At 39.1% G+C, this 17,536-nt stretch overlaps 1 protein-coding gene across 1 annotated transcript in view; it reads left to right on the forward strand.

Annotated features, from left to right (window-relative positions):
• Positions 1–17,536, forward strand: part of LOC136874446 (fat-like cadherin-related tumor suppressor homolog) — a 671,031-nt gene that overhangs the window by 552,530 nt on the left and 100,965 nt on the right. The window contains exon 33 of the mRNA XM_068227805.1: positions 15,643–15,857. Coding sequence (XP_068083906.1) covers positions 15,643–15,857 — 215 coding nt within the window. The remainder of the gene's footprint in view (positions 1–15,642; positions 15,858–17,536) is intronic.

Below are 17,536 nucleotides of genomic sequence, written 5' to 3' on the forward strand. Positions count from 1 at the left end.
TGGGTGATTAACCTATTTGCGAAGTCACTGGTTATTATTCGTCAAGACTTTCAAAATTTAACACTCGTAAAATGATATGTCTCTGTATACGAGGATTATGAATACTTTCAAAGTTCACCACTAGTAAAAGTCTTTGTCTCTGAATAAATACTGGCAAAAATAACACAAGTCCCTTCTCATGAAACTATGACCAAATTTAATGTTCATCACTGGCGAAGGTACAAGTCTTTGAATGAACACGGACGAAAGACATAAGTCCATCCACATGAAAATCTGAATAGATTTAAAGTTCATCACTGGTGAAATTTATAAAGTTTTGAATCAACACTGGCGAATGTACAAGTCTTTGAGTGATCATGTACGAAAAACACAAGTCCATCCACATGAATAAATTTACAGTCTATCACTGGCAAAATTTATAAGTCTTTGAATAAACACAGGTGAAATCCTAAATTTATGTTTTAAAGACGTTGAATGAAGTTAGAGTTCATCACCGGCAAAGTTTATAAGTCTTTGATCCAGTACCAGCAAAATCACAAATTTATGTTTACGGGAACTTAAAGCACATTCAGAGATCATCACTAGCAAAGTTTATAAATCACTGTTTATTAGAGGAATGAGTCTCTTAACACTCGCAAATATTTATGAAGAATTCGTTCTTTAACACACGTAAATAATACAAGTCCAATTATGAATTTAGCACACGTAAATAATACAAGTCCATTTCATGAATAATTGGAAAAATTCCAATCTTGAACACCCGTTAATATTGTAAGTTCAATTATGAAGACTTAGAAAATGTTCTTTAACACTCGAAATATTGCAAGTCCACTTGAGAATACTTGGAAGAATTCGTTCTCCTACACTCGAAGAAAATACAAGTTCACTTTATGAATATTTAGAAAATTACAGAGTTCCTCGTCGGGACTGTCACTACACGACGAAAGTAGCAGCGAGAGTGTTCACGCTGACTACTCAGCTGTAACTGAGTGAACAGGCTACAGTGGGCCCTCCTTTTATTCGATCCGGGGCGTCTACGTCACAATACAGCTTGACTGAATATCTCCTAAATCCCTCAATGGATTTACTTGAATCTCGAGCATTGCGACGTTCAGGTGATCCCAAACAAGATGACATATCGCTCAAGCCGCTAGCATAATTATTACGGGAGTTACAAAATTTTCCCCGTCGAACAATCTGGAAGATGTGACGTGGAATGTAGAATATACGAGTCCAGGCTGGGAACACGTGGTGTGACGGGTGGGCGGTCTAGCTAGCCCCTGTGGCTACGTCACAGCTCACAGCTGTCCTTCACTCGCTTGCTTGCCCCGTTGACGGTAAACAAACCAGGCATGCTCAGAACATTACGCGTGATAATTAAATGTAATTTATACTTAAAAAAATACTCATGTACAGGTCGTAACTGGTACATATCCCTCCCTCTGAGGGAAAAGAAAATACGATGAGGATTTTCTTTAGTTAACCTTATTCAAAGTATTTTTTGAGATAGGAAGCATTGTAGATGCCTTCAAGGTTGCTATCTAATCTTGTGATCTCATAAGCACCGTTGTCCAAAGATCTATAAATCCTGAAAGGTCCAATGTACAAGGGGCCTAATTTCGCATAGATCCTCAATTCCGGACGAGACATCGCAGGTTTGCGAATTAACACCTTGTCTCCCACTTGCAAGGGTGGTCTGAATTTTCAATTCCTATTTCTCTGCTGTCTGATATCTGCAGCGTTTCTCAATTTTCCCAGGGCCTTAGCGATTCTTGCTTCTTGACCGATGGCTGCATCAGGCGGAGCAGGAAGAATAGCATCCCAAGGGCGATGAGGAATATGCCCATGATGCACCAACATCGGAATATCTCCTGTAGATTCGTGGACAGTGGAATTGACTATTTTCTGCATCGCTGGAAGTACTTCAATCCATCTCCAGTGTTCCTGCTGGCAGTAGACCCGACAGAATCTGGCAATTTCTCTCATCAATCGCTCAGCAGGGTTGGCTTCGGGATGACAAATGGAATTCATTATATGATGAATCTCCAACTCTTCTATTGCCGCCTGGAATTCTGCAGATGTAAACTGGCTTCCATGATCGGTTAGTAGAAACGTAGGTTTCCCCATCTCAGGGAAGACATTCCTGCAGAGTCTCCTTAAAATATTTCCAGTGTTTGCCTTCTGGATAGGTAACAACATGGTGAATTTTGAAAAGACATCAACAATAACTAAGACGTGCTTGTTACCCCTGGTCGCCTTTGTAATTGGGCCATACAGATCGAGCGCCATCACCTTCCATGGCTTCTCCGGAATGATAGGCCTCGGATATTCCGTCATAAGGTAATTGTTTGGTTTAATCCGTTCGCACAAGTCATAGGTTCGTATGGTCTTTCTTATATCATTACGGAGGTATTCCCAGATGAACCTTTCCTTAATTACACTAGCCACTTTGTCTACTCCAGCATGTCCTGTGATGAAGTGGCAATGCCAGATGATGGCTTCCCGAAGTTTAGCCGGGGCATAAATCCTTTTAGCAGTCTTGGTTGTATTAGTGTACTTGTAGAGTAAGTTGTTGTCCCAAGAAAAAGATTGGGCTGCCTGCTCGATCCGTGCATAGTCTGGATCATGTTGTGGAATCGATCCTTCACAGAAGCGAATTATTTCTCTTAGCCTGTGATCTCTCCGCTGGGCTTGGGCTAGATATCGAAGTTTTCTCAGAAATTCTTCGTCATCACTATTAGTGACTGAAATTGGACAAGCTACGGTCGCATTGGAAGGATTCCGACTGAGAGCGTCGGCTAATACGTTGTTCTTTCCAGATCGATGCACAATGGAGACATTGAATTGTTGGTTGAATAATGCCCATCTGGTGACTCATTCATTCGTAAGGTCGGAAGACAGAATGAAAGTAAGTGCCTTGTGGTCCGTGTTCCTGCTGGTGATTGGAAACCCAAAGACAACCTTTTTCCAATACAAAAGCGAATATACAATCGCTAGGGCTTCTAGCTCCGTAATGGTGTATGACTTTTCATGTGTCCTAAGCTTCCAACTCACAAATGAAATGAACAACTTGACATCGGGCCTATTAGGGTCGACTTGGTAAAGAACAACTCCAATTCCTATCTTACTGGCGTCACATTCAATATGGAAAGGCCACTCGTAATTAGGATAGCAGAGCTGCACATTATTTTTGAGCATCCTTTTAGTAGCAATAAAGGATTGCTCACATTCAGTAGTCCACTTCCAGTGATTGTTTTTCTTCAGTAATTCCTGGAGAGGCGCTACAGTTTCTGTGTACTGAGGGCAATGTTGCGAAAAGAATTGGCAAAGTCCCAGGAATTGCCAAACTTGCTTAATCCTGCAAGGCCTAGGAAAATCCGCAATGCATTGAATTTTGGCAGGATTTGGGCGGATGCCTCCCCACTAATGACATGTCCAAGAAAAAGAACTTCCGTCTTGAAAAATAGACTTTTCTTCAAATTAATTTTAAAGTTCTTTTCTCTCAATTCCTTAAGTACAGTGTGTAAGTCTTCCAAATGCTGTTCCCATGTATCAGATGCTACCAAGATATCGTCGACATAAATAGTGGCGATGGCCTTTACATTATCAGATAACTGGCTTTCCAACACTCTTATTAAAACGGCTCCCGAGTTCTTTATGCCAAAGGGCAGACAGTTGAAGACATAGGTAATATTGTCGAAGATAAATCCAGTGAAGAGCCGGCTATGTTCATCCAGTATGATATGGAAGTACGATGATGTCATGTCCATACCTGAAAAATATTTCTTTCCATAAAATCGCTTACTGACATCTTTAAGCGGAGGAGGGTGGTCATATTCAAGGATCAGTCGGTCATTCAAGACATGAGCGTCCAAACACAAACGTAGATTACCATCAGGTTTCCTTACTATGGTAAGTGGATTAATATAGGGCGTAACGCATTTTGAGATAATTCCGTCAGCCTCCATCTGACGAATCAGTGTCCTGGTTTCATCCATGTATTTCTCGGGCACTGGATATGGTTTGCGTTTATAAGGCGAAGCATCCTTGACGTTGAAGTGGTGCTTAAAATTTTTAATTTCTCTGGGTTTCTCATCAAAGACGTCCGGATAAGCTTGATAGATTTCTTCCTCCGCTGCTGCTATGTCAGGGTGGTAATCTGGGGCTTCAGTTACACTGGAGATGTAGGTGAGAAAATCGGGCCCTTTGTCATTTAAAATTTCATCAATGGGTCCCTCTTCATCGGGATCTCCTTCTTCTTCTGACACGGGTCCCTCTTCTTCCTCGGGATCACCCTCTTCTTTCAGTACCTGGTCGACTGGGGCGGCATCGCCAATCACACCATCGACTTGTGTACAGGGTAAATCAGTCCCTTGAAGCCTAAAATCTTCACCATCCACCAGTTGCAACTCTACAGATCCAATCCTACATAGATGAATGGTGTTGGCAGAGTAGTCAATTGTAGCCTTATATTTAAACAAAAAGTCTGAACCCAAAATAAGGTTGAATTTCATAGGCGAAACTATCAGAAAGACATGTTCACACACTTCCTCATTAATGCTGAACTCAAGGAATACTTGCTGCTTGCATTTGATGTTCCAGTCAGGAATAATACCCTTGATCTTCACTTGTGCAACTGGCAAAATCAGAAGATCACATTTATCCTTAATCAATGTTATCAGTTTGTCAGAAATTAGGGACACTTGCGCTCCCGAGTCCACTGATGATGATACTTGGAATCCCCCAATGGTAATACTAATTATGGGTAAACTTCGTTGGACATGTTGACGAATAGGTAACTCGTCCTCAAACACTAAGTCATCATCGATGTGCCAATAATTTATTATGTCTACGTGAAATGACCCAACCTCCTCATTTTCAGGCAATCTTATTTTGGAAAAATTTTTTTTTTTTTTTTTTTAACAGCACCTGTGGATTCTGGATTTTGACCAAAGGTATTGTTTCTCCTATGATATTCTTGATATTCAAGAGAAGTCGCTCCAGGTTGATGACCCTCTTGTTTCATCTCATGAAGGTAGGCCTGTGTTTCCTTCCATCGTTTGTGCAAGTCCGAATTATTTGAGTCTCTACTCTCTTGTTTTTTTTCTTGTTTTAACCAAGTAGGTTTGGTTTGGTATGGCATCTGGCCACGGTATGGGCGTTTCCTAAACCCTCTATACCGTGTAGGTGATAATTGAGTATCCCTTTCTTCCTTTCTATCCTTTCGTTCTGGACTTTGTCATGGTTGTTCAGAAGCATTAACCTGAACTGGATGGGCGGCTATGTCCTTACTCTTGCTTGGTTTCAAAGTTCCCTGCGCATGAGCAGTATCAAGACGTCGCAATACTGCATGTAATTGATCCAAGTTCTGAATGTTCGCAGCTACTAAGATCTCTTGAACGTGAGAAGGGTATTGTAATGTAATAACCTGAATAAGTTCCTTCTCAGGCAGAGGAGGATCTAAATACTGCATCTTCTTCAACTGAATAAAAAATCTGCGTATCGAGAGGTGTTAATGGAGGTGTTATACCTTCTCGAATATAGTTGAAGTTTGATAAGGTGTTGAGTTTCTGCGTTCCAAAAACATTCAATTAAAGCTTTCTCAAAGTCTGAGTATGTCTTGAAATTAGATTTGAATACGGAATACCAAGAAAGGGCTTTGCCTTCGAGTAATCGGGCAACTGTTCTTAGCTTCCTATCCTCGCTAATCTTATGTTCTTGAAAATATTCTGCTACATTAATCAGAAATTCTTTAGCAGTATAATCTTCTTTACCGGAGAATTTAGGAGGTTTTTCCTCTTGGATTTTAACGATAGTCGTCTGGTATGACGTTCCTTCGACTCCTTCTATCAAACTAGAAATAGGTCTGGAAGTATCTCGAGATTCAAGATTAACGACCTTAGTGGCTAGTTGTTCGAGATTATTTTTAACATCTCCCAACTGGAGTTGGACTATTCCTTCGACTTGTTTGACATCGTTCTTCAATTCAGTTTTAAGTTCACCAACATCTTTACAAATACAACTAATTTGTGTGGTCGTATTATCGGCTTGTTGCGTAAATCGTTTGTCAAACTCGCCCTGCTTAGCTTTTAATAAAGCAACTTTGTTTCCAACTCTGGAAATGTCATTCTTAACCGTGTCCCGAAGAGTATCTTGGACAGAAACAATTTTAGCCTGCATTTGCGAAAGCTGACCATGTGACTCTTGAAATTCGGCCTTGAATTCCTCAATATCCTGTGAAAGCTGTTGAACGGAAGGAACAACCTTCTGTAAATCTTCCTTAACAACTTCTAAGACTTGATCTTTAATAGTTTTTCTCATCTCCTCGATGTTACGAGTAAGCTGAGAATTAATTTCCGTAAATCGGTCATCAATTTTCTTGTTGGACTCGGAGAATCTTTCTTCTATCCTAACACTTGCTTGGTCGAAACGTGATTCTAATTTCGTGTTCATTTCAGTAAATTGGGATTGAACCACGTCATGTAAACGCTTATCTAACCTGGCATCAGCTTCTGCTAACCGCCTATCTAGGTTGGTATTTGATTCTGCTAAATTATTTAACTTAGCATTTGATTCAGCTAAGCGCCTATCTAGGTTGGCATTTGATTCAACTAAATTATTTAACTTAGCATTTGATTCAACATTTGCTTGGGCTAAGTTATTTAGACGTTGGTCTACATTGGCAAGATTAGCATTAGTTTGAACATTAGCCTCAGCTATGCTAGAAAGATTAGTATTAGTTTCTGTAATACGTCTCTCTAAGCTAGCACATGTCGCAGTAAGCCTAGTCTCTAAATTGACGTTAGCCTCATTCATATTACGCTCTAAGTTAGCACATGTTGCAGTAAGCCTAGTCTCTAAATTGGCATTAACCTCATACATATTAAGCCTAAGGGCTTCAATTGCTGATAGTATATTTTCCATATTTAGAGCAATGTAAATATTTCAAAATGTGACACTTAGAAAATTTCAAATGGAAATTGCAATATCAGTGGCTTTAAAAGTTCAAAAGCACTCAGTTCATCATATATCAACACATAGAAATCAACCATATGAAAAATGACACATAAAACACAAATTATTTGCCACGTCCAGGGCATAAGTTTCACTTTGTAAACACACACACAAAAAAAAAGAACACCACGTCCAGGGTGTTGTGATTGTCTATTAATTGATAGCACTGTTAACCTAGCTATCATGCCCCAATGTGTAGGGTGCCACGTATATTACCCTCCTCTCTGTACCGGTAAAAGAGCCCGACTCTCAGATTATATTTTAAAGTAAGCAAGTATATAGTTCTCAGGGCAAAAACTGGGTGACTAGTAGCTAGGGCTCGGTACAGGAGGTAGGGTCCTATCTACAAGAAAACTTTGACTTTGACTGAACATGAGTTTATTCATATAAGACATGAAATTGCGCATCACCTCCAGGTAGATATAAGTTGTCTTCCACATAGTCCTATAATATGGCTCGGATTCACCAGTTCACCAAGCCGAGCAGGTTGGAACATGTTCCAGAAGATTCCAGGGACTCCGTACAGAAGCGGCTGGACTGTCTGGGTTGGTAGAAGGTAGAGATGCCTCGAACTTTTGAGGCCCAGGTTGAACCCCGATGATCCTGGTGATGTTGCAGATAATCATTTGCTATCTCAGTCCAATGTGACTGAGAGGGTCGATGTCTCCAAGGTCACTCGCAGTACTGATAAATCTGAGTTCATAAGAACCTTGGGTGATTAACCTATTAGCAAAGTCACTGGTTATTATTCGTTAAGACTTTCAAAATTTAACACTCGTAAAATGATATGTCTCTGTATACGAGGATTATGAATATTTTCAAAGTTCACCACTAGTAAAAGTCTTTGTCTCTGAATAAATACTGGCAAAAATAACACAAGTCCCTTCTCATGAAACTATGACCAAATTTAAAGTTCATCACTGGCGAAGGTACAAGTCTCTGAATGAACACGGACGAAAAACATAAGTCCATCCACATGAAAATCTGAATAGATTTAAAGTTCATCACTGGTGAAATTTATAAAGTTTTGAATCAACACTGGCGAATGTACAAGTCTTTGAGTGAACATGTACGAAAAACACAAGTCCATCCACATGAATAAATTTACAGTCTATCACTGGCAAAATTTATAAGTCTTTGAATAAACACAGGTGAAATCCTAAATTTATGTTTTAAAGACGTTTAATGAAGTTAGAGTTCATCACCAGCAAAGTTTATAAGTCTCTGATCCAGTACCAGCAAAATCACAAATTTATGCTTACGGGAACTTAAAGCACATTCAGAGATCATCACTAGCAAAGTTTATAAATCACTGTTTATTGGAGGAATGAGTCTCTTAACACTCGCAAATATTGCAGGTTCAATTTATGAAGAATTCGTTCTTTAACACACGTAAATAATACAAGTCCAATTATGAATTTAGCACACGTAAATAATACATGTCCATTTCATGAATAATTGGAAAAATTCCAATCTCGAACACCTGTAAATATTGTAAGTTCAATTATGAAGACTTAGAAAATGTTCTTTAACACTCGAAATATTGCAAGTCCACTTGAGAATACTTGGAAGAATTCGTTCTCCTACACTCGAAGAAAATACAAGTTCACTTTATGAATACTTAGAAAATTACAGAGTTCCTCGTCGGGACTGTCACTACACGACGAAAGTAGCAGCGAGAGTGTTCACGCTGACTACTCAGCTGTAACTGAGCGAACAGGCTACAGTGGGCCCTCCTTTTATTCGATCCGGGGCGTCTACCTCACAATACGGCTTGACTGAATATCTCCTAAATCCCTCGATGGATTTACTTGAAACTCGAGCATTGCGACATTCAGGTGATCCCAAACAAGATGACATATCGCTCAAGCCGCTAGCATAATTATTACAGGAGTTACAAAATTTTCCCCGTCGAACAATCTGGAAGATGTGACGTGGAATCTAGAATATACGAGTCCAGGCTGGGAACACGTGGTGTGACGGGCGGGCGGTCTAGCTAGCCCCTGTGGCTACGTCACAGCTCACAGCTGTCCTTCACTCGCTTGCTTGCCCCGCTGACGGTAAACAAACCAGGCGTGCTCAGAACATTACGCATGATAATTAAATGTAATTTATACTCAAAAAATACTCATGTACAGGTCGTAACCGGTACAGTACATAGCAACCAAGTGACAAAATGGAGTTATGCCAAACTTGTAAGAATGACAGCATCGGAAATGCAGTTGAATGCAAAGGATGCTAAACATGGGAAATAGGAAATGTGTGAACATGAGCCAAGGTGAGTTTGATATTCTCAAAAGAGTTAACTGCAATATTACATGGCCTTATGAAGAATGCAAACAAAAATGAGAAACATGGAAAAATATGAGAAATTTGTTGCCAGACTTACTAGGTCCTTGGAGGCAGCTATGGATAATATGAAGCAGTACATGGAAACCATACTGACAGAGAAAGTAAATGAAACCCCATGATATTTCAACACTCATAAGAAACCAGCAATTCAGAAGCATGAAGCGTCTTACATGTTAAGGTAGGAAAAAACAGGCTGTCACGTTATCCAATCCTACACCTAGCCAGGCATATGGACAAGGTAAAGAGCTCGGGTCCCTAAATACTGATCTCTCAAGTTCACCAACTGTTACAAAGCACATAATCAACACCAGGGACAGAAACTGAAGAACCAAAAGTAGGATAGGGAGTTGAACAAGTTGCTTGGACCACCATTCTACCCTGAAAATTAAATCCGAACAGTCAATCCTCATACCTACAACAGCAGTCAAGGCCAAGAAGACCTCCAAACACATAAATAGGTACTGCGACAGCCAGAAAATGAAAAGCAGAAGAATAAATGCATGAATATACATAGAGCAATTAAGCAACAAAACAAAAATGGAAGATTCAACATCTTAATAAACAAAGCAGTATTGAAAGCATCACAGAATGAAAAATGTTAAATACAAAAGGACCAAATAAAGCCCTTCCTTTCATGTACCAAGAATGAATATTCAGGCCTGACTTCTGCCTCTTTCAGATCTGGTAACAGCAAACTGAAATGTTTCTTATGAAATGTAGAAGGTCTGAAATCTCTTATGATAACTCCTGATATATACCGTATCTAATGGATCAAGACCTAATAATTCTCACTGAGACATTCCTTCTGGAATCAATGGATATCAATGCAGTTCGTTCGCTAGCAGAAACAGGACAAAAGGAGAGGCCATCAGGAGGGGTATGCCACTTTTACAAACAGTCTCTGGGCAAAGCAATAAGTAAACACACTGAAGGAAATACTGTGATTATCACATTTAGACATTTTTCAATTATTGAAATATACACACAACCTACAGCCTCAACAGAAACGATCATAGGAACTATCTTGCTGGCACTTCAACAAACAAACACAAGCGTTCCCCTAATAGTGGTTGGGGACTTTAACTGTCGCAGGGTTAAACCAGACAGAAAAGCTCTAGCAGTTTTCAAAACTCTTGAAGAAGGAGGTTTCCCTCTGGCTAATCAAGGTTCAAGTGTAATAGATTTGGTATTTTTTAGAGGGAAGGAAATACATATATAACAACAGAAACACATATGGTCACATATAGATGCTACAAAAAGGGGCTCATTAGCCTCAGTGGCAAATTCTAACCAATACATTCAGTTCAATTCAGTTCAATAAGGAAGCACATCCAAGTCCAAACCAGCTTCATTATAGAAGAACTAGAAGTCATAAATATCAAACAGCAATGGATTCCACAACATATTGACATAGCCCTGCTCAAAAAAATTCTAGACATACAACCAATAATGTTACTTATAGAGAGTGGAAACAATGATGTGACACAAGATTTGCTTGAAAATGCTCTCTTGAGATTAGTGCCAGAAGACCACTAACAAGAAAAGACAAAGAATGATATATTCTCAGAAAAATAACACTGGAAAAATTACACAGATGAAGAGCTATCAGCCCATGGTTAATGTTCCTACTCATCAAAGTCAAATCCTGCAACCTAAACACCTTACAGGTATATGCTCCTACCACAGACACCAAGAATGAGGTAACTGCAAATTTCTGCATGTCTCTTGGAGCCACCCATGTCACTGACAAGGATGTTCTGATTGTAATGGGTGATTTCAATGCTAATATCAGAAGCATGATTGTAAATAACCACATTTGCTCTGTGGCAGAACACTTCAGCTTGGTCATATCTAATGAGAGGAACACCTTATTCAGTTCTGTAGTGGTAATTGATTTACAGTGGGGAACTCTGTCCTCCAGCAGCATCCTAGACAGTTCTACACATGGACAGCTCAGTACAGGATCTACAAAAATCAAATAGATTATATCCCAGTCTGGACATATTAGCACATCTCCCTGAAAACAAACAAGACACTTTCAGGTGCAGTTTGCAGCTCTAAAGAATAACTGCTCTAGATCTTCGCCTCATGTACAATCCCCAAGATTTCTCTGAGAACCTTGAACTGACCATTCAGTGAAAACTTACCAATGCCATGCAACTTACAGCAGAGGCATTTTGGTCCAAATTCAAGACCTTTGTAAAAGATGTGTCATTACAGACACAACTGAAATCACTCCCGGTGAGACAGAAATGGATCTACAATGATACGCTTGCACTGATTAAAAAATGACGTAAACCAACTCTGGAAGGGCTGAATGATTCTGATACTTTCAGAAGATACATTGAGCTCCATGAGTATTACAGAGGGAATGTTACCCAGATAACAGTAATTAATAAAATCTGCTCTGAAATCCAGGTGTAGAAAATTCTACAAGAACCAGTGACTTGTTCACCAAAATCAGACAGGTCACTCTGAAGTTCTCACCTCGTTTGTGGGTCATCCATAATTCCGAGGATGTCTTAGTGACAAAAACTGGGGATGAAAACTTGTACATTGTCCAGAGGAAACCACAGTACATTTGTATCAGACTGAACCAAACATTCTGAGATCTGAGATTTAAGTGACAATGGATAGGTTAAGCCTATGGAAATCTCAAAGCATTGACATGATCACTACTAAGTATATGAAAGTGATCAGTCCACATAGAGTTAGTGTATATGGGATCTCTGGGAAATGACTTGAAGACTGACACATTTCCATTATTACTGGATATCCGCTATAGGAAAGTTTCTTCGGTTGACAACAACAACTTCCACCTGAAAGCCCTCATCTCACTTGTGAGCAGAATTATATTCTATGTGATACAGAAGAGGCTGGAATACTCCCTGACACCAGAGCAGGCTGTCTTTGTGAAAGGCAGAGGTACCTCGGAGCAGATAATCTTTGACAGCTTATAAAGAAGGGAAGGGATTACTAAACACCTATGTGCATCAATTTTGTTGTTTATGAAAAACTTTTGACATTCTCCAATGGCATAACCTGAGGAAAATCTGAGTGAGATGGGAATGCCACTTCACCTTATCCACTTGTTGAAGAGTCTGCATGACTTGTGCCTTTCAGTCATGAAGATCATCCTGTCCTTCAAATATTGCATTAGACAGGTGATCCGCCAAGGGTGCATCCTGTCACCACTATTATTCATTGTTCAAAGGGTACTTAGATGAGTGGGATGGAGATGCGTTCATCAGTGGAATTGAGATCTCGAACCTCCACTTTACTGATGACACTGGGATGAATTGACATGATGTACTGAGTTGAAAACAATCTAGACACAGTATAAAAATTCACAATTATGATGCACCTACCGGTACATATTAAAATACCTTTAAAATGTCCACTGAAGATGGCCCATAAATATGGGCTAAAATATATGTTTTTAAGTAAATTTGACATGAACTTGTAACCCCCTCAGGGAGATTGAATAAGGTATTGAGTAGGAGGAAAAAATAAAGGCTTATACTTTGTACAATTCGGAACTGTCATTACGGATCATGAAGTTTATACTATATAATGGTGTAGCTGACCAAAATTTGGTGCGACACTTCAATAACCAATGCAACAAACATCAATTTTGTCAATACTCTAGTGTTCCTGTTATGTCCTATGCATCAAAGATATGGATTTTATGCACCACTGACTGCCACAACATCGAGGCATTTGAAATGTGGTACTGGTGATGTGTGCTTTGTGTTCTGTGGACAGCATACAAATCTAATGCATCCCTTCTCCGGAAAGTCCAACCGCAACAAATGTTGTCTACTCTAACCTATTAGATGTTCCCTACATCCTTATGGTATATTGCTTGCAGCCCCTACATAGGAAAGTTGGTAGTTCAAGTTAGTCCAACAGGAAGTGACGACATGGTAGTGCGCCCACCTGCTGAATTGACTCCGTAGAAATCCTGCTCAGTATCAACCAACCAGGAGCAAGCAACCCAGTTGGCTGAACACCATATCCACTGATGAGGATCAGTACGTGATGCACTATGTGCCATTGAACCATCATCATAATAATGTACTGTAGCTAGTGGCTTTATGTCGCACCGACACAGATAGGTCTTATGGCGACAATGGGATAGGAAAGGCCTAGGAATTGGAAGGAAGTGGCCGTGGCCTTAATTAAGGTACATCCCCGGCGTTTTCCTGGTGTCAAAATGGGAAACCACAGAAAACCATCTTCAGGGCTGCCGACAGTGCGGCTCGAACCCACTCTCTCCCGATTACTGGATACTGGTCGCACTTAAGCGACTGCAGCTATTGAGCTTGGTATGTACCGTAGCCATCGAATATCTGTTAAGACATTTGGAATATGACAGTGACACTATTTCTTTTGTTCTGGAGCCAACTTTAATATAATTCTTGCTAAATTAATATAATGTGCTGAGACGTATATGACAGTGCTTAGACCACATCTCAGTTAACCCTGTGTGTGTTTTCAGGCATCAGATAAGTAGCCTTTTGGGATCATTGTAAGTACCAGGGTGTTAACATAAGGAAAGATCTTAATTGGGGTAATCACATAAATATGATTGTAAATAAAGGGTAAAGATCTCTGCATATGGTTATGGGGGGTTTTTAGGGGTTGTAGTAAGGATGTAAAGGAGATGGCATACAAGTCTCTGGTGAGACCCCAACTAGAGTATGGTTCCAGTGTATGGGACCCTCACAAGGATTACTTGATTCAAGAACTGGAAAAAATCCAAAGAAAAGCAGCTCAATTTGTTCTGGGTGATTTCCAACAAAAGAGTAGCATTATAAAAATGTTGCAAAGTTTGGGCTGGGAAGACTTGGGAGAAAGGGGACTAGTTGCTCGATTAAGTATTATGTGCATGTAATAAATCTCATTCTTAATCCGTATTGAATAATGTATCAATCATAAAATTTCACATAACTTTATTAAAATAAATCCACCTATTCAATACAAGTTCATGTTATTATAACTATAATATGTGGTACATGCTTCACTCTATTTGCTGGGCATCATCAGCCGTTAACTCACACCTCACAGTCATTAACCAGGATCCTGATTATGTACAAAATACAACATAGTTCCTATTTTATAAAGTATCATGGTTAAGAAGTCCATTTTAATGTTCATGTTTGGCTATTAGATACTCCAGAAATGTAAAAATATGAAAACTCCTAAAAACATAGCTGAAATTGGTAAAAGAAACCATTAATGAGTTCTTTATTTAAAAATTGTTGCCTGCCAATCTTGTCTTTGGCTTAGTATGATTGTCCATTAATTAAAACTCCATTTATGTTTGAACTTTATAAGAAATCACTTAAATAAGTTGTACTTTATGATAATTACTAATGGAAACTCTAGTTATAAACTTCATCACTATGTTCGTTATCTTGATATAAAACTGTTGTCTTCTTAACTTCTTGTAATGATGTTAGTTGCTAGTTAGAGTTTATGCATCTCTTATACTGCCCTCCATTAGAGTGTGTCTTTGATTATGATAAGGTTGAAGAGCCAGAAGATGATGTCCGAGGTTGTTATTATTAATATGATTTGTTGAATCCGGCATTCTTATTCGATACCATTGTTGGTTTAATAAAATGCTGTCATATCTGAATTTTTGTTCTTCTTTTAATACGGTAGGAATAGCCCCTTGTTATGTGTACTTACTCTAATAGGGACCTTTCTATTTTGAATGTTTGTTGATATATAGATGTTGCTTCTGGTTTGCAGATTGTGTTTTAGAGTGTCCCTAACTGCAGTTAGTCGATCTGGCACAGTTAACAAAACCAGTCAACCTCACAAGAAGTTCCTTTGCAATCATTTAAGAAAAGGCTAGGAAAGCAACAGATAGGGAATCTGCCACCTGAGTGACTGCCCTAACTGCAGATCAGTAGTGATTGATTGACAGCAACGAAGATCTGCTTTGTCATTGAATTATTCAGTCACTAGGAATAGTCCATTATTTTTGCATTTTAAATAATACAGTGTTCAACCCGGTGAAATAACTACCATATTGATTCAATCTCTTCCAGAAATAAAACCAGAAATGTAAATGATAGTTATTGCTTTATTTTCATGCATTTGTTACAGAATAATACCCTTTGCATTGATCTGAATAATCTTTTAAAGCAATGAGATGTACAGACAATTTACAAAAGTTATTTCAGTACAGTATTTAGAAATGTTATCCCCTTGACAGATTGTATTTTCTGCCATTACAGTAAATATCTTCTGTCCTGTGCATAGGAGTGATCAGCATTGCAGAGCAGCTAGATTATGAGAGGGCAAAAGACTACTTCCTTTCAATCCAAGCTATTGATGGAGGAGTTCCACCACTAAGCAACCATGCAACTGTGAACATATCTGTCACAGACAGTAACGATAATGCTCCCATCTTTAGACAAGTATCCTACAATGCTAAAGTGAGGGAGGATGCTGAAATTGGACACCTGGTAATACAGGTAAGAATAATAATGCAACACTATACATTCCTTTCAGTAAGTGGCAGAGCATTAATATAATATCTCACAATTATGAAAATATTTATACAGTATATTCCAATTTTGTACATTGTTTTCACTTCAGTCAGTCAGTCACTGATCTTCACTTTGGACTAGTGCGCAGATAGTGGATTTCTTATCATTTGTTCACGTAGTCTTTCCTCGAATGATTTCAATGAACTTGGACATTTATCAAATATTTCCAATTATTCCAATTCTCAATTTCTTTTCCTATAAATTAATATTTGTCCCTATTTTTCCTCTTGAATTCCTTCCTTTACATGCCCAACTCAAGCTTATTCATCTACTAATGTCATTCCATGCCATTTCTCCATTGACAGCTCAGAACATCCTGCTTAGTCGAGCAGCTCGTCTCCTTACTCCCAAGTCTTCCCAGCACAAAGTTAGCAACATTTTCATAACACTACTCTCTAGTGGGAAATTACCCAGAACAAATCTTGGATTTTTCCCAGTTCTCATATGAAGTAATCCTGGTGTGGGTCCCATACACTGGAACCATACCCTAATTAGGGTCTTACCAGAGACTTAGTCCAACTTGTTGGCTGAATGGTCAACGTACTGGCCTTCGGTTCAGAGGGTCCTGCGTTTGATTCCCGGCCTCGTCGGGGATTTTAACCTTCATTGGTTAATTCCAAAGGCCCGGGGTCTAGGTGTTTGTGCTGTCCGCAACATCCCTGCAAGTCACACACCACACATACCACTATCCTCCACCACAGTAACACGCAGTTACCTACACATGGCAGATGCCACCCACCCTCGTCCGAGGGTCTGCCTTACAAGGGCTGCACTCGGCTAGAAATAGCCACCCGAAATTATTATTATACCAGAGGCTTATACACCCTCTCCTTTATATCCTTGCTACAACCCCTAAGTACTCTCATAACCGTATGTTTCGATAAAATACCCATCTCTACATTAAAGAAAAATCTCAGAGAAGAATCACTTCATGAATGGCAGCAAAAATGGGAACAAACTTCAAAAGGCACACTTACAAAGGAATTCTTTCCAACAGTTGCAGGCAGATTAAAATCCAAAATCAACTTAACACCAAATATGACTACAATACTGACTGGACATGGAAATATTGCTTCGTACTTATGCAGACTTAAAATTATACGTAACTCTGAGTGTTCCTGTAACAGCAGCCCTCAGACAATAGATCATATAATTTTCGAGTGCAGTGAAGTGAAAAATATTAGGCAATTCTTGATAAATAGTGTTAATAGAGGTGATAATTGGCCAATGCAGAAATCTGTGCTATTAAAAAAGTATTTCAAGGAATTTTCCAAATTTGTTAATGCTCTGGACTTTCAAGCTCTCAGGAAAAAGGAAGACTGATATTGATTGATATTGGTAAAATTAACAGTCATCTAGAAATTTAATTATTCAAATGTAATTTATGTTTGTGCATTTGTAAGGAAATGTATTGTAAGTGCATGTAGTACTACCCATGTAGTGGAGCATGCAGAGAGTATGGACAGTAAATGAAAAAAAACATATGAAGAGGTCTGTAACTTTTATTTACAATCTAGTATATGTGAATATCCCCGTGAATATCTTTCCTTAGATGAGGATGAAGTTGACAAGTTTTATGAAGCATTGAGTGACATCATAATGAG

This window comes from Anabrus simplex, chromosome 5 (assembly GCF_040414725.1).
Source record: "Anabrus simplex isolate iqAnaSimp1 chromosome 5, ASM4041472v1, whole genome shotgun sequence".
NCBI lineage: Eukaryota > Metazoa > Arthropoda > Insecta > Orthoptera > Tettigoniidae > Anabrus > Anabrus simplex.